Raw genomic sequence first — 19,032 nt, 5'->3', positions numbered from 1 at the left:
AAACTCCTTCCATAACAAACATGACAAAGGGTCATGACAAAGGCCCTTTATGATCTGATCCCTAACCATCCTGCTTCATTTTTGGCTCCTCTATCCTGTGTCTTATTCATAGAACCACTTGGTGTTTCCTGCATGGCATTCTCTCTTTATGCATTTGCACTTGTGATTACCGGTTCCCCTGCCTCCACCCTATACTGCTTGTTCTCTGAGTTTCCCATAGTACCTTTATATGTGTATTATAACATTTTATACCATGATACGGTTATCTGTTCACTTGTCAGTTTCGCTCACTAGTCTGTGAGGTCACTGAGTGTGGAATTGATGTCTACTTTTGTATTGCTCTTCCTGGTAACCGTAGGCATATAGTTGAATGGTTGCTAAATAAATAATCTGTTTTATTGAATGAGTGACTGAATGAACAAATGAATGGAAAGACTAGAATGAAAAGAACAGCAGAGACTATAGAGAGTAGCAGTTGAAGCAAAGGCTTCTGGAACCTGGGTTTATAAATTATACTTTTTGTGATTTTGAACAAGTCACTTAACCTTTTTGTGCCTTTTTTTTTTTAACTTTCTTTTCTTTTTCCCCTCCATATATAAAATGGGACTAATAATAGTATTTACTTCATAGGGGAACTAAATTAGTTAATATATGTATAAACAGTGTATGACACATAGTAGGCTCTGTTTAGCTGCTAGCTGCTAATGTTTTTATTATTTTGCTAATGATTCTGAACCCGTAAGCATCTTTACTTCAAGAAATGTTATCTTGGGGCGCCTGGGTGGCTCAGTCGTTGAGCGTCTGCCTTCGGCTCAGGTCATGATCCCAGGGTGCTGGGATCAAGCCCCACATCGGGCTCCCTGCTCGGCGGGAAGCCTGCTTCTCCCTCTCCCACTCCCCCTGCCTGTGTTCCCTCTCTCGCTGTGTGTCTCTCTGTCAAATAAATAAATAAAATCTTAAAAAAAAAAAAACAAAAACGGAATGTTATCTTTATGCATTTAAGTTGGCTGCAAACTTTGAATTTGAAGATAATATTCAGGCCTTAAGAGTTGTTTAATTTGCTCCGGATTCTTGGTTTTTACAGGGCTCCATGGAACAAGTTAGTTCTCATTTCTTGGAGCAGACATTGGACAAGAAGCTCATGTCCGATCTTCGGGTAACTTGAATTCTTTGTTGTTCAGACTGGGTTTCTGTAACCAAAGCAGCTATCTGCCAAGATGTGTTGATTTAATTTTGCAGCCCATGTATTTGTTAAGTAAATGTTGGGTGACTAGATTATACTTTATTTTAAAATCTTAGTAACTTGAATCAAATTACAAGTTACTTCATTAAATTTTAAATTATTTTAATGGAATACTTAGCATAGGTTGTGTTTTACAAAAAAGAGGTAAAATTAACTTTCTGTTTGTTAGAAACTATAAAGATCTGGTCTTATTTTGTGAGACTGTATGACTGACATGTTAGGACTCCTTTTCTACAGCAGTTTCCATGGAAGAATGAGTAAATTCTTTCTCTGAACCAGTAACAAAGTGCCTCTTATGGAATGCCTTTAAGCCTTGACCATGTTCTCTGATGTAATTGTCAGGACTAAATATGAGTTAATATTGTCATTATCTTAATCTTTAAATTATAAAAGTGATAATAAAGAGTTCAGAATCTTTGATAAATAGAAGGAAAGGGAAACAATTTTACCCATATTCTCACTACTCTAAGACAATGATTTCTGTAATTTTGGTATATTTCTCCCCAGCTCTTACGCATATTTTAAACATTGAATCATTGTATACAGATAATTTTGTAATTCAGATAATTAAGTAGTTTACTACATACTACATATGATGTAGTTTATCACTACATCATATGCTTTTTTTCATATAGTCAGCTTTATACTTAGCATTTTTACTGACTGTGTAATATCTTTAGATGTGACATAATTTTTTAGCCCTATCTTATATATTTAGATTTTCCCATTTTTCCACCATTATAGAGGAATATCATCTTCATGCATATTAGATCTTTTCTTCTTTTAAGTCATTCCGTAAGATAAATTCTTAAGAGTGGTTGAGGAGTTTCTATGCTTAATGAAACATTGCCATATGGATTTCCTGAACGATGTTGCCTTCATTTGAGGATGGTGATTGATTAAGTGTTCTCTGTGTATACTGGAGTAGAAATGTAAAAAATAACATTCTCATGGTGAATGGTGAAGGATGGGTAATGCAGGGGTTTCTAAGATACATCACAGAGTACAAACTTTACTACTGGATCTGACCCACATTCTTGTAGGCTTAGGTGCTATATTTCATCAGTGCCTTTAAGATGATCAACCATAAGGATGTGGACTCACGCCAGGAAGGTTCATAAGAGGCTGATACATAAAGGAGAATGGCAATTTATTCATGATGAGAACCATAACTATTGGTTGGACTGGATATTTACTTTAGCTGACCAGTATATTCCCTCTTAGGCAATCTATGAAGAAAGTGAATTTACCAGAAGGTTGCATTGTGAGTGCAGTGTTGCTCAAATAGAGCACCAAATTCAGACTTACTTCTGTTGGGACTAAAAAAAATTCTTTTCTAGGGCCAGTTTATTCTCTACCCAGGATGGTGCTAGAGGGACACAGCTATTATTTACCCCTCTGGTTCTCCCTTTCCTGTGTTGCAATGGCAAACATAACCACTTGTCTGATCAGCACATTCTTTTGTTATCTTTAATAAGATTACTATCCACTGTGACAGACCTGTGAACCTTTGGTCTTTCTTTATGTTGAATTTGCATTTCTTTGCTCTGATCAGTTGAGTACTTTTTTTTGAAAACGTTAACTGTCAGAGAGCAGTCTTATTTCCTACTTTCCCATGTTCTCAGAATACATCTTACTGTTCCCTTATGAACCTCCTGCAAGTGGTAATTGTCATTGTCCTTTATAGAGAAAACGCACTGCACATGAACGTGCCAAGGAACTTTACAGCTCAGGGGAGTTTTCCAGTGGCAGAAAGTGGGGAGATGATGCTCCCAAGGAAGAAATAGATACAGGATCTGTGAACTTGATTGAGTCAGGAGCTTGTGGAGCCTTTGTTCATGGATTAGAAGATGAGATGTATGGTAAGTATAACTGCATCATAACAGTGCCCATTTACTGAGTGCCTGTGATGTATCAGGCATTGTACTGGTTGATACACTTATAGTGTCTCATTTAGTTTTCACAGTCACTCCATGAAGTAGCTACTGTTACTTATTTTTAAAAACAGAAGATTGAGGCCCAAGTGGTATAATACAGTGGTTAAGAGCATGGATTTTGGGTTCAGTCAATCTAGGTTCCCGCATTTCTATAAAACAAGGGTAACAATAAGTGTTTCTGAATTGTGAGAATTAAACGAGATTATATGTACACAAAATACTTGGCATAATACATGACCTATTTATAGTAAGCACTTAATAATTGGTAGTAAAAATTGATATTATACTGATAACAATAACTTGTTATTGGTCACCCAGCTAGTAAGAGGCAGAAGCAAGATTATGTCTGACCTCAAAGCCTTTATTATTACAACTTACGAAGTTTTTCTTTCACCTTCATTTTTGTAAAAAATTTTATTTATTTTAGAGAGAAAGTGCGAGCGGGGAGAGGGACAGAGAGGGAGGGATAGGGAAAGGGAGAGAATCTCAAGCAGACTCTGCACTGAGCATGGAGTCCAATGTGGGGCTCAGTCTCAAAGCCCTGAGCTCATGACCTGAGATAACTCAGGAGTCTGATGCTCAACTGACTGAGCCACCCAGGTGCCCCTCACCTTCATTTTTGAAAGATATTTTCACTGGAAATTGAATTCTAGTTTAATAGGGTGGGTTTTCAGCGTTCCACAATTTTCCTGTTTGCATTATTTCTGTTGAGAAGTCTGCTGCCATTTTTTATATTTGTTCTTCTTTATATGATGTGTTTTTCTCTAGTTGCCTTTTTTTAATTTAAATTCAAGTTAGTTAACATATAGTATATTATTAATTTCAGTTTAGTGATTCATCAGTTGTGTGTAACACCCAGTGCTCATCACATCATGTGCCCTCCTTAATGTTCATCACCCAGTTACCGCATCCCCCCATCCCCTCCCCTCCAGCAATCCTCAGTGTGTTCCCTGTAGTCAAGAGTTTCTTATGGTTTAGCTCCGTCTCTGTTTTTATCTTATTTTATTTTTCCTTCCTTTCCCCTGTGTTCATCAGTTTTGTTTCTTTTTTTTAAAGATTTTAGTTATTTGACAGAGAGAAAGACAGCCAGAGAGGGAACACAAGCAGGGGGAGTGGGAGAGGGAGAAGCAGGCTTCCCACTGAGCAGGGAGCCTGATGTGGGGCTCGATCCCAGGACCCTGGGATCATGACCTGAGCTGGAGGCAGATGCCCAACAACTGAGCCACCCAGGCGCCACCCCATCAGTTTTGTTTCTTAAAGTCCCCATATGAGTGAAATCATATGGTGTTTGTCTTTCTCCGGCTGACTTATTTTGCTTAGCATAATACACTCTAGTTCCATCCATCATGTTGCAAATGGCAGGATTTCATTCTTTTTGATGGCTGACTAATATTCCATTGTATGCATATACCACATCTTCTTTATCTATTTCTGTTTGCTTTTAGGATTTTTCTCTTTGTCACCAGTTTTAAGCTGTTTAATTATAGTGTGTCTTGTTTCATTTCTTCATGTTTCTTATGCTTGAAGTTTGTTGCTTCTTAGATCTGTGGGTTTATAGTTTTCATCAAACTGGAAAATCTTTGGCCGTTATTTCTTCATAATTTTTCTGGTCCCATGTTCCTTTGGTGACTCCAAACACACATATATTAGACTATTGATGTTGTCCTGTAGCTCACTGGTGCTGCATCCCCCCCCCCGCCTTTTTAAGAGAAGGAGTGCGGGGAGGGGCAAAGGGAGAGAGAACCTTTTTTTAAAATATTTTATTTATTTATTTGACAGAAAGAGACACAGCGAGAGAAGGAACACAAGCAGGGGGAGTGGGAGAGGGAGAAGCAGGCTTCCCGCTGAGCAGGGAGCCCGACGTGGGGCTCGATTCCAGGACCCTGAGATCATGACCTGAGCCGAAGGCAGACGCTTGACGACTGTGCCACCCAGGCGCCCCCCCCGTTTTTTTTTTTTTTAAGATTTTATTTATTTGACAGAGAGCATAAGCAGGGGGTGTGGCAGGCAGAGAGAGAGGGAGAAGCAGGCTTCCCGCTGAGCAGGGAGCCCGAGGCGGGGCTCAATCCCAGGACCCTGGGATCATGACCTGAGCCGAAGGCAGACGCGTAATGACTGAGCCACCCACGTGCCCCAAGAGAGAGAATCTTAAGCAGGCTCCATGCCCAGCGTGGAGCCCAGTGTGGGGCTTGATCCCACAACCCTGAGATCATGACCTGAGCTGAAATCAAGAGTCAGATACTTAACCGACTGAGCTATCCAGCTCCCCCTCCATCCTGATTTTTTTCTAGGTTTTTTTTTGTTTCATTTTGGAATATTTATTGCTTTGTCTTGGAGTTCACTAATCTTTTCCTCTACCATGTGTATTCTGATTTTAATCCCATCCAGTGTATTTTTCATCTCACACATAATAGTTTTCATTCATATAAATTCAATTAGAATTTGGGTTTGTTTAGTATCTCCCATGTATCTGCTTAATCTGCTTGATCTTTCCTTTAACTTTGTCAACAAAGAATGCATTTACAATAACTGTCCTAATGTTTTTGTCTATTAAGTCTATTGCTTGTGTGATTTCTGTGTTGGTTTTGATTGATTGATTTTTCTCCTCATTATTGATATTTTCCTACTTCTGTGCATGCCTAGCAATTTTCAGTTGGATGCCAGCCATTGTGAATTTTACTTTCTTGGGTAATGAACATTGTTATATTCCTATATTTTTGAGCTTTGTTGTGGGATGCATTTATTTCAGGTCTTATTTTTAAGCTTTGTTAAGGGAACTGAAGCAGCATTTAGTCTAGGGCTTATTTTACTTCCAACTCAAACTCTTCTGAAGAAACAGTTGTAGACCATTTATGAGCTTTGGAGATTGTTCCCTCAAGCCCTGCTTAGTGGTTCTTTCTCAGATCTCAATTTCTTTACAGATCAGAACTCAGCTGATGACTTGAGGAGGACCCTCTGCAGTTATCCAAAATGCTTTCTGTGTAGTACTCTCCTTTTTGGTACTTTGCCTTACGAACTCTATCCATAGTGGCCTTTCCAGACTCCCAGCTCTATCTTCTCAACTCAGGGAGACCTGGAACCTGAAAATGTTTTCCAGACAAAACTGGTATAATTCTAGAGCCTACCTCATTTATTTCCTGCCTCTCAGGAATCATTACCCTTTATTGTCTGATGTCCAGTGGGTTGAATACTGTTGTTTCTGTTTTTTTATTTCTGTTTTTAGTTGTTTCCCATAGAAAGATAAATCTTGCAGAAAGAAGTACTCCAAAGCTCTTGTAATTTCCATAATACGATGCTATCTATCTTACATAAGGAATGTCATTGTTTTGAGATGATTGACTACAACCTTCTCATTTTCAGTAATTGTAACAGAGCAGGAGAGATAGTGTTGATTGTCCAAATTAAATAGTAAATTTATATCAGAGGATTAGAACTCAGGTCTTCTAAATGCCTGTTAAAAAAAAAAAATTACCTCAGAATAGAACTTCTTAGAAGGGCAAGAATTACTTTTGAAAGACAATTTTCTGTTAGAAGATATAAGAATTGGGTTACCTTATCTAGTTTGCTATAAGGCTTTCAGTGTCTAGGTATCTTCCCCACTTTCTTAAAGTTCACTTCATGCCACTTTGGTTTTATGAAAGACCTACATTAGTACCTGTTTTTGTTAACCAAAAGAAATCCAAAGAGGAGTTTCATTTTTATGAAAAAAGTAATTACCATACTCATGTCAGTCTTTTCTAAAAGTGAGGTGACACAAAATGAACTTTTGGAAAGTGGGGGATACTCTGCTTTACTTCGTTTATACTCTGCTTTACATTGTTTCAGCTTATGAAAGGTTTCATTGTTTCACTCTACTTTTGGATAATGGGGGAAACTTGTATAAAGAAATTAGTTAAAGCAACCTCTGCCTTTTTGTTCTCTGTGAACTTGATACGTGAATTATACTTTAGATGGTATTTCATAATAAGGAAGTCCAGTTATTAATACCCATTTTATCCTAAGACAAGTAACTGGAACCTATTTTATTTAGTTTCTACTAGCATTTTTGCTTTATTTAATTTTACAATTGAATTTCATCACAATTAATGTTTATGTGATTTAGTTCTACATAAGTTTGTCACTAAGGGCTTCTTTAAAAGATTTTATTTATTTTAGAGAGCGAGCGAGAACGCGCGTGCATGTGTGGGGCGAGGGGCAGAGGAGGAGGGAGAGGAAGAGACTCTTAAGCAGACACTGCACTGAGCATGGAGCCAAATGTGGGGCTTGATCTCACGACCCTGAGATCATGACGTGAGCCAAAACCAAGTCAGACACTTAACTGTTCGTCACTAAGGTTTAATTAAAGGAACTTAACTTTGAAAGCAAATAGATCATAACCAGTATCAGGTATGGCAGCTTTCTAATTTTATCATATTTCTAAAATTCTGGGTGAATTAGGGACACATTGCTGGGAATGAAATGGCGCCTTATTTCATTAGCTGTGGACTCTAGTATCACACATACTTTTTAGTCCTCTAGTTATTCCATGTTTTCCCTCTCTTTTGGACCTTTGTATATGTGGTTCCTCTGCTTAGAAAGGCCTTTTTCCTTTCTTTTGGCTTAGCAGCTCCCTTAGGTATTGTTTTAGAGGTCATTTGTTCCAGAAAGCTGCCTCTGATCCTACTTAGTGGGCTACATACCTCTTCTGCATTTTCTTACACTCCCTGTGCTTTTCACTGTACCACTCATCACTTTGTAATGCCATTAACTATTCTTGTCTGTAGGCGCTGGGAGGTTATCTCTTTCTTGTTCATCTTTGTGTCTTCAGTACTAAGAACAAAGCTAGTAAGTAGCAAAGTCAGGATCTGATTGCACATGTTAAGGCACCAGAGGATCTTTATTTATTTATTTTTTTGGCATAGCTGATTCCTTTTCTCTGCCCTGGACCCTTAAAGAGACTGTAATACATTTTCAGCATTCCAAGAATCCAGTAGAAATTGTTAGTTTACCAGACTACACATACAAAGAGAAACACCGAGTTTTTTTTCGCTTCTGCTTAGAGTTGCATCAGCTCAGGTCCATACTGATTATCTCATGCTGATCAGAAGTATCTCTGTGATTCACTTTGTGGACTTGCAACAGTTAAACATGATTTAGTGTGGTGTGATGGGTAAAGCCCTAGGCAGAAGAGCCAGCATTTAACACATTTTGGTCCTTCTCTGGCTTCCTTTGTAATTATTAGCAATTTCATGTTTAAATTACATTATTATGAAGTGTAGCAAATCCTTCCTTTCTGATGAAAGGAAGAATTCATCACTACCAAGAAAAATCTGAGTCATCTCCCTTTAATGTAGTATCTCTGCTTTTAAAGTGTCTATAAAGGGGCGCCTGGGTGGCTCAGTCATTAGGCGTCTGCCTTAGGCTCAGGTCATGATCCCAGAGTCCTGGAATCGAGCCCCGCATCAGGCTCCTTGCTCCGCGGGAAGCCTGCTTCTCCCTCTCCCACTCCCCCTACTTGTGTTCCCTCTTTCGCTGTGTCTCTCTCTGTCATATAAATAAATTAAAAAATCTTAAAAAAAAATAAAGTGTCTATAAAACCTTTCTTATACAAAAAACCAGATTATATTTGTGAGTTTTAACCACAACTTGAGTGGGGTTTTTTCTTTCTTTTTTGAAACTGTAGATTTTGTTACAGAACCATGTGGGAACCACTGGAACAAAACAAGCATGTATGGAAGTCTTGTGAGCGTGGTCTGTACTTACTCACCTCTCATCTTTGTATCAGGGCTCTTAGCACAGGGCCTGGTGTGTAGTACACATTCAGGAAGCATTGCTAGTGAGTGAATGAAGGGCTCCCTGGAATCAGTGGCTTTACTGTTACAGGTTCAGGCCGTACAGGGAGGTAGAGGACATGCCTCTGTTTTCAAGGTGCTTGTAAGATCCGTACCTGTGCTGGAGCTAACATCTCCCGAGCTTTCAACATATGCCACACACTGTGCTTTATGCTTTACCTATAGTATGTCATTTAGTCCTCCTAACTGTTCTGTAAGGAAATGAGTATTATCTCTGTTTAAGGTGAAAAAATTGAGGTGCTAGGAAGTTGAGTTACTTATTCAAGATCACCCTTCAAGTCAGTGGAGGAATTACTCTTCACAATTTACTGTGAGACCTTTATTGTTCCAAAGCATGTATCCGTAACCACTACATGATGCTAGTCTAGAATCAGCAGACCTGGGCTCTAGTCTTATCTCCGCTCTCACTCACTTTAAGGCAAGTTAATTCACTTTGCTGAATCTTATCTCTAAGATGAGAAAATGATATCTAGTCTGTTTTAATTATTTAAAATCAGCTTTTTAAAAGTACTGAGTGGAGAGCCATGGTTTGAGTTCTGAGATAAATAAGACCTTAATTTTCAAGAAGTGCAGTTAATAGAGACAGACATGTGACTTGATCACATGTCTGCGAGTCAGGATCTAAACCTTAGTCCCTGTGACACCAAAGTCCTTGTTCTGAGGTCATTGTGAAGGTGGTAGCTGAATCTGTGGGCAGGGAGGAGATCTCCCAGAGAGAGTTTGTTAACAGAGGAGTAGAGAGCAAAAGACAAACCTGAATGAGAAGGAATCCTTGGATTTCTCCCATGGCTCTTAACCTAATGTGCAGTTTTATTTGTCCCCTTTTGTCTAGAGGTCCGCATTGCTGCTGTGGAGGCTCTCTGCATGCTGGCCCAGTCTTCACCCTCTTTTGCGGAGAAGTGCCTTGATTTCCTGGTTGATATGTTTAACGATGAAATTGAGGAAGTACGTCTGCAGTCTATACACACCATGAGAAAAATCTCTAACAATATCACTCTCCGAGAGGATCAGCTTGACACTGTCCTGGCTGTGTTAGAGGTGAGTCTTCATAGTTTGTTAGTCATTTCTTCATTGGTACCCACTGAGAACCACTTTATTTTTAAACCGGGCATTATGGGGCGCCTGGGTGGCGCAGTCAGTTGGATGTCTGACTCTTGGTTTAGGCTTAGGTCGTGATCTCAGGGTTGTGGGATTGAGCCCCGCATTGGGCTCTGCACTCAGCACTGAGTCTGCTTGAGACTCTCTCTCCCCCTCTGCCCCTCCCCGCCAGCGCACGCCCTTTCTCTCTCTTGTCTCTCTCTCTCTGTCTCTCTCTCAAATAAATATGTCTTTAAACCAGGCACTGTGCTAGGCACTGGTGATGCAGGAATGTTTGGGCAGCACAGTTCTGCCTTCTTATCACACAGCTCCACCGAGGTGGAGGAGACTCGCTGTTCAACAGGAAACTCAAAGAAAGCTTAGCATTGCTGTGATCGGGAAAGGACGGGGTTCCCTGGGATAAGGTTGGGAGATGGGGAAGCAGGAAGGAATGCTATAGTAGACACTTGGAGGAGGAGTAGGACTTGGTGAGGCCCTTTCTTAGGAAGAAACGGCGCTGATGGTAGGGTGGAAGGGCACCAGAGGGAGTAGTGTCTATGGATCCAGAGGTAAGAGTGATTATGATGCATTTAAGGAGTTAAAAGGCATTCACTGTAATAGCAGTGTAGAGCTGAAGTGATGGACGAGAAGTGATTACAGATAAGGCAGGGGCTAAAGAAGAATTCTTTACACCTTTTGATTTGATTTAATGCTTCTAGTGAATCATAGGCTATTATAGCAGGAACAGATCTTAGCAAATCAACTCATTCAACCCTGGAGTTTTACAGAGAAGAAAGTAATTTGTTTGAGGTCACATTGCTGGTAAGTGGCTCTGCCAGGATATGAACACAGATTTGCCTCCCAGGCTGTACAACTCGATGTGGTTCTTGAATTATTTTTCTAAAGTGTCTGGATTTTATTTGTGAGTCCCGACGTTTTTCAGAATATTAATAAATGAGATTTGGCCTCTGGTTTCTTTCTTGTTTCGGTTTGGTTTTGGTTTTTCAGATATTGTGAAAGGGATAGCTATTGGGTGTTTCAGTCATTAGCACTTGTTACAGATTTCTGCTCCATACTTCAGAAAACAGATTGGGTGCTTTGATTTTGAAGTTCCGTATCAATTTTCTCAGCTGCTCAGCACTTCTGGTAAGATTTTTCCTGAATTATAAGTCTGTGTTTATAATTTTTCATTTATTTTTTCCTAAGAAGATAAGTTTGCATTCTGTGCATTGTTCTCCGTGGGTGGGCTCTCTACCCTAGCACCGCCTTTCCTTTTTTGCATTCTTTCCGGCCTCATCTTGAACTTGATACTGGAGTCACTCCCCTAATCATCATGCTTTTCCTCACCATTTTTCTTTCACTCTCTTTTCCCCCTCTGCCTGCAAAAACTGCCACCTTTCACCTCCTTGATTTCTGCTTATTCTCAGATCTATATTTGGCAGGATATTCCCTAAGTAACTCCACCACAAGTGGATTAAGTAGCACTCCTCTGTCTTCCTGTGTCACCCTGTGTCTAGCATATATCAGGATGTTTTTTTGATTATTTAATTCTTTATTTCACAAGACTGAGAGCTTTGCAGAATCCTGGCTTCTTTCTTTTTCTTTTTTTTTTTTTTTTTTTTACTTCTAGTGCCTTGTAGTGTCTGAAACAGGTAGATGCTCGGGAAATGTTTGCTAAATATCTGAGCTCTGTTCCAAGCTATGTTTTGATGTATAGAATTGTTCATAAGGCCACAAGCATGCTTATGTATCTCTTACTGTAGTTTCACATTTTATCGTTAATGGCAGGTTTTGTCTCAACTCCCTCTCCCTGATGTGAATATGAGCTACCTAAGGAGAGTGACATGTACCACGTACCCTTTACCGTCTTGGTTTTCTCATGTATAAAGTGAGGATGATTCCACATATTCATATGTTTCTTATAAGAATTGAGAGAGAATTCATGTAAAATGCTTAGCATGGTAGTGGTTCATAATATTGATAAAGTCATTCAAGAAACAGTTACCGATTTTTTTTTTTTTGCAGAGCCAGGTTCTGTGCTAGGTTCTAAGGATGTGAAAGTAGACAGTACTAGTTGTTACCTCTGAGTTGCTCACAGTTTTGTAGAGAAGGCAGCAGTATAAGCCAGTAATTACAAGATAGTATCTAAGTAAACCAAGGAATGACATTCTAGCCAGAGCGCTAGCGTGTGGCCACAGATGAAGGCTGGGAAGGTGGAAATGGCATAGCATGGACAGGGATGTTGAGAAGTTCACATGGCTCTGAGGGAGAAATGAGTGGAGAACTGATTGTGAAGGACCTTGTGTGCCATGCTGGGGAGCCTGAGCTTTGTCCAAGAGGTGTGGGTAAGCCAAACAAGTTCCTAAACAGAACAACAACATGGTCGGATGTGTTTATTAAGGAGTTGGCGCTGGTAACTATAGAGAGCGAAGAATTGAGAGACCTGCAGTCTGAAAGAGGGTTCCCGGAAAATAAAGAAGGCATGTCTCCAACCTAGCTTTGGAGAAGAGGCTCTGATTCTTAGATTTTGCTGTGTGGATGCAGATGCATCCTTTAAAATTTCTAGTTGGATTTCTTTCATGTATTAAGTAAAACTAAATACTATAAAACTTTTAGGAGAAAATATTTGTGACCTTGGATTAGACCAAAATTTCTTAGATCCGCCACCAAAAACTTAATCCATAAGAGAAATAACTAGATAAATTGGACTTTATCAAAATTTAAAAGTTCTTCAAAAAGATACTTTTAAGTAATTATAAAGACAGCACAACAGTGTAAATGTATTTAATGCCATAGAACTGTACACTTAAAATGTATGTTGACTTAAAATGGTAAATCTTATTTGTGTGTATTTTACCACAATAAAGAGAGATAATAGGATCAAATCAAACATATATAATGCCTTTAATGTATAAACTATACAAAAAAGGGGGGGATGGATTTGGATACAGAAACATGCATAGAAGAAAGGTGATGTGAAGACACAGAGAGAATGCCATCTACAAGCCAAGGAATGCCAGGGCTACCAGAAGCTGGGAGAGGCCTGGCATCGATTCTCCACAGCCTCAGAAGGAGCCAGCCCTGCTCATACCTTGATTCTGGACTCGGGCCTCCAGAACTGAGACAATAAATTCCTGTTTTTCTTTCTTTCTTCCTTCTTTAGATTTTATTTATTTATTTGAGAGAGAGAGGGAGCATGAATGGTGTGGAGGGGCAGAGGGAGAAGGAGAAGCAGACTCCCCAGTGAGTGGGGAGCCCGACACGGGGCTCGATCCCACTGAGCTGAAGGCAGACACTTAACCAACTGAGCCACCCAGGAGCCCCAAATTTCTGTTTTTCTAAGCCAAAGGAAAAAACATGTTTTTGAAAGGACATATCACAGACTGGGAGAAAATATTTGCAAAACATATATCTGATGATAAAGAATATATAAAGAATTCTCGAAATTCAGTAATAAGGAAACAAATCACCTGATAACAGAATCAGCAAAAGATTTAAATGGTACTTAAGGAAAGAAAATAAAAGTGGCAAATAATAAGCATGTGAAGCATGCTTAACATCATTAGTCATTAGGGAAATGCAAATTAAAACTACAGCAAGGTATTACAACACCACACCTATTGGAATGGCTAACCAAAACCCAAAAGAAATGCTGACAATATCAAGTGCTGTGAGGACAGGGAGCATTTGGCAAACTCAGCCACTGCTGATGGGAATGCAAAATGATACAGTCACTTTGGACGTTTTTTATAAAGTTAAACATAAATTTATCATTTGATACTGCATTCCCACTCTGAAGCATTTCCTAAAGAGAATTGAAAATTTTTGTTCACACAAAAGTCTGTGTGCAGATATTTATTGTGGCTTTACTTACAGTATTTCCAAACTAAAACAACACAAATCCTTGAGTTGGTGAATGTGTAAATAAACTGGGTATATCTATACAATGTGGTACTACTCAGTAATAAAAAGGAACGAGTTGCTGATACACGTAACAACATGGGTGAATCTCACATGCATTATGCTAGGTGAAAGTAGCCAGCCTCAATCATAGAGCATACTCTGTGATTCCATTTATATGACCTTTTGGGAAAGACGAAACTGTAGCAGAAAATACATCAATGGTTGCCAGAGACTGTGGGTGAGGGCTAGACTACAAGGGGACACTAGGGAGGAGTTTGGTGATGGGAATGTTTTATATCTTGATCAGGATGGTGGTTATGTAACTATATGGATTTGTTAAACTCGTGGAAGTGTTCACTGAGAAGGATGAATTTTACAGAATGAAAACTCTGTATCAGTAAACCTGACTTCAAACAACGCTTTGGAGATCTCATTTCCACTAAAAGGTACCAAAATTCCTAAGAGAAATGGCTGATTCCAGGTCTAGTGTAGGAAATGTAACAGGATGAGCTTATACCACCTTGTATACAGAAAGCAGTTATTAGCTATCAAAGACCTCTAGGATCATTTCAGAAAGACCCAGGAGACACTTCATTATAGATACACTATTAAGGACTGTAACTGCAAGTATGTTTAAATTCATGATTTTATAATGATACTTAAACAAAACAGTGCATTAGTCATCTTTGGAAGATGCTTAGTAATCAACTTCTTATTTTGGAAACTGGTAAATTAAGGAATCGAGCATTAATCCTTCTTTTTCCTATGCAAACTGAACTTCACGATAACCAGCTGGTCAATAAGGGGAAGTTTCTTTTTATAGGAGTATTCCAGTTAATAAATTAAAGAAGAATGATAGGATTTGTACATCATTGTTTTACAACTTCAGTGAGTTGGTAGATCTAGGCAGTGATCACCAATGGTTACTAACCTCACAAAAGAGAAACAGACTTCATATAGTTCCTGAGGGAAGTACACCATACCACCTGTGAAGTGGTCTTATAAATAAAAAAAATTGAACGTGACTCTAATCAAACTTCTAAATCTAACAACCATCACAGGATATACAGGGAAGAAATTACAGGGGGGAGAAATGTGAGCTATACAGTGATTTTTACATATTAAAAGATGCTTAAGGAACATACTGCTGAATTGCAACGTGTGGACCTTCGTTGGATCCTGACTAGAACAAACAGACTTTCTGAGTCAGTCAGAGAAATTTGAGTACTGACTGGATATTTGATATTAAGCAATTATTACATTTTTAGGCATGATACTGGCTTTGTGGCTTTTTTAAAATAAGGAATCATCTTAAAAAATATATTTATGGAAATATTTACCAATGACATGCTATGATTTCTCTGGCTTCAAGATAATCTAATTGGGAGGAGTGCGTAAAGGTATAGATGAAACGTGATTGGCTATCAGTTAATTGTTGAAACTGAGGGATTTATTATCTCTCCTTTTATATATGTTTCAAAATGTCTGTATTAAAAAGTTCTGAAGAACTGAGAACAAATGCTATCGAGATAGCCAAGAAGAATAGAACTGATATGCACCCATGTCTTTTAGCATTAAGAAGTTGTTGTGACCTTTTCCAGTCATTTTGGTGAGATAGAGTGGGTATCAGGAAGGGAAGGGCCATTTCTCCAACATCATCTTGTAACACTGTCTTTTTATTTATTCTGCTGTAGCCGTACGGGCTTCCTTGCTATTTTTCAAACCTGCTTCCTCTTCATGGCCTTTATTTTTGAGGCTACCTTTCATTATCCTGTGTAAAATATCCCACCCGTCGTAGTATTCTTCCCTTTAACCTGCTTTGTAGTGTCTTCATCGTACTTATCACTATCTGACCTATATAAATACTTTTTTTTTTAAAGATTTTATTTATTTGAGAGAGAGAATGAGATAGAGAGAGCATGAGAGGGGGGAGGGTCAGAGGGAGAAGCAGGCTCCCTGCCGAGCAGGGAGCCCGATGCGGGACTCGATCCCGGGACTCCAGGATCATGACCTGAGCCGAAGGCAGTCGCTTAACCGACTGAGCCACCCAGGCGCCCTATAAATACTTATTTTTGTCTTTTCACTAGAATGAAGCTCCTGAAAGCTGAGATTTGATTTTAATTGATGCTATGTCCCTAGCATTTGGTACATAGTAGGTGCTTGGTAAATGTTTGACTGTTTAATAAGTGTTCAATAAATGTTGAATTTATATGAACGAATGAGCCAATTAGTGAAGTCTTCAAATCTGAGTTCAAGTGTTACCTCTTCTGTGAGGTCTTCTCAACTTCTAGCTTCTCCCCTCTGAGAAAATTCAGAGGCTCTTTACCCTATAGTCCCATTGTAACTTGTACACTCTCCCGTAAGAGCTGATTCACAGTGACTGCTTTTATTGTTGTTGTTGTTATTATTATTATTACCTTTTTTTAAAGGATTCGTCCAGAGATATTCGAGAGGCTCTCCATGAACTTTTATGCTGTACTAACGTTTCAACCAAAGAAGGGATTCATCTTGCCCTGGTGGAGCTGCTGAAAAATTTAACCAAGTACCCTACTGATAGGGACTCCATATGGAAGTAAGGACTTTTTTGCTCATTTGTTCACTGAGTCCAATAATGTGGTAAATGTATATTGAATTATTCAGTGGATCCTCATAGATTGATGGTATGGCCCTCAATTTTGCCTTCAATTTAGAAACCTGATTCAACTTAACTGAACACTCAGGAGTCTGATTCCTAAATTGAATATCACATTTTAGATTATTTATTTGTCCATCCATCCTCCTGGCAGATAGTATGTGCTTGCTACTGTACACTCACTGTGGGCCAAGCCCTGTGGTAAGTGCTACAGGTACAGAGATGAGTTGATTAGATTCCTTTTGCTCCTGTATACTGTTAATCACTTCTTTGTCTGTTTTGCATTGTATACAGGATCACAGCTGTCATTGTACAGATTAGAGGCAGGACTGGCACTTTGTCTACAGATGGAAAATTACTATCATTTTTTTCCCTGTTTACCGCTCCCTTTACTGACTAGAGTCAAACTTAACATTGTTCATGAATTCCCATCTGAAGGACTACTTGCATACATTTATTATAAAATGTTTGTAATCGTGCTCCACATATTTAAGTGAGCTTATGTGATGAGATCATTCCAATGGTGTAGTTGATTGGATTTTCAGAAAAATTTGTTACTAAAAGTAGAAAAACTGTGGGTCAGATCAGGTACTTGCAAGATCTATTAAAAACTGAAAATACCAGGGCAGTCTTCAAGGAGCACTCAGTCCTTTGGGGTGTGGGGGTTGTAGTGGGGAGAAGCACCCGTGTCGGTGTCTGTAGTTCTGGGGTGACACAGAAGGAATGATTAATTCTGCTTGATGGAAGGGGTTGTGTTTCACAGAGTGTTTCACAGAACATTCTCCTTGCTTTAAAATAAGATATGTGGTTATTTGGTTCACCCAGAATATTTATTTAAGACTGTCTTTACTGGGTGGTTGTAGACAGAAATCTCCTTCATCTTATAGTGCTCCAAAAGATTTTGAAATTACCTATTCTAATTATCATTTGATTTTTCATCTCTTTCCATGAATGGTGGCTTTACTTAGGAATACCAAAAAAGGATGTGATAAAAGAGTGAAGGAATAGTCACAGTGGCATGTTTTTAAGGCATTTTTAAAGATACATACATAAATGAAAGCTTTGAAGGAGGTAGTTTGTTCTGTTTACATAGTTTTAGTTCATTCAACAAATGCTTATGGAGCACTTGGCTCTATAACCCAATCGCTGTGTTAGGTGCTGTGGAGAGTTAAAAATGGATTCAATTCAGAGGCCTAGCCTTCAAATAGCAGGGAGGGAGAGAAGTAGGAAATGCGTGGGTAGGGAGGTAGATGAGTAGAAAAGATACTACAAGTCAGAATTGAAGTCCAGTTTCAGAGAGGCCCAGATACTCGGGCGACCCGAATAGAATAGGAGATAAAATAAAGGAATGGTACCTGAGGCCAAACAACAAGATTTACAGTGTCCCCTGAAACACAGTGAATAAAAGGTCTGAGAGAGTTCAGAAAATAAGTGCATTAAGTTCTTTTCACACAGAAGGAAAAGCAGAACTGGGGAAAAATATACTTTCCTAACAATGTCAAGTGTTTTAAATGGGATACCTATCATACTCCATATAGCCATCAATTTGTTCATGGTGCTTGTTTTTGCTCTCTTTCCAGTCTGTTTGTTCTCCAGTCCCTGGGGAAGTCCCATCTCCTTTTTGAAACCTCTGATCATGGTCATCTCCTCTACCTTTGACAGGTGGAAAGCAGAGTATCATTCATTTGACAGTTCATTACCTTGTAGTGTTCATCATTTTTGCCCCAGCTGGATTATGAATTCCAGAAGAATAGAAATAAGGATTTATATTTCTTTTCAATTCAGCACACCTTCTAAACCAGAACTTAACAAAAGATAATAAAAATGCATAGCTACCAGTGCATGTATAGTTCTTTATAGCTTATAAAGGGTTTTTTTGTCATCATAGTAGCTACTTAATAATACCTAATAGAGTTCTTAACTATGTGACAGACTCTTTGCTGAGTACTTTTTATTCATTATCTCATTTAATCCTTATAGCAACTGTATGAGGTAATGATTTTTAATCCCAATCTGTAGGTGAGAAACATATCTGCCCAAGGCCACACAGTAATTTTCATGTTTCAGGTCAGGTCACTTCACCCAGGATATCAGTTATAATGCTTTTACCTACAAGTAATAGAAAATCTGATTAGAAGTGGTTTAAACAATAAGGTCTAATTTTTTGGCATAACAAGTCAGAAAGTTGGTTTTAGGATTGGTCATTCAGCAGTTTAACAGGGTTAGCACTGTGGTTTCTTTGCAATTCCCTTAGCTTTTTTTCTCATAGTTGCAGGATGGCTGCCTCATAAGACAGTATCTTAAGGCAGAAAGGAAAGGGCATTCCCTCTCACACATTTCTCTTTTTCGCCAGGAGAAGATTCCTGAGTAGCTCCCCACCAGACTTTCCTTCTTGCTCCTTTGACCAGA

The 19,032-nt window shown here is 38.9% G+C and overlaps 1 protein-coding gene across 1 annotated transcript in view; it reads left to right on the top strand.

Annotated features, from left to right (window-relative positions):
• INTS4 (integrator complex subunit 4) overlaps positions 1-19,032 on the top strand; it is a 109,801-nt gene that overhangs the window by 57,797 nt on the left and 32,972 nt on the right. Inside the window, exons 9-12 of the mRNA XM_021704596.1 lie at positions 1,085-1,156; positions 2,931-3,105; positions 9,844-10,049; positions 16,421-16,563. Coding sequence (XP_021560271.1) covers positions 1,085-1,156; positions 2,931-3,105; positions 9,844-10,049; positions 16,421-16,563 — 596 coding nt within the window. The remainder of the gene's footprint in view (positions 1-1,084; positions 1,157-2,930; positions 3,106-9,843; positions 10,050-16,420; positions 16,564-19,032) is intronic.

The sequence above is a fragment of the Neomonachus schauinslandi genome, chromosome 11 (genome assembly GCF_002201575.2).
Source record: "Neomonachus schauinslandi chromosome 11, ASM220157v2, whole genome shotgun sequence".
Classification (NCBI taxonomy): Eukaryota; Metazoa; Chordata; class Mammalia; order Carnivora; family Phocidae; genus Neomonachus; species Neomonachus schauinslandi.
The sequence above is the reverse complement of the archived record's forward strand: the minus strand, read 5'-3'. Positions and strand labels throughout refer to the sequence as shown.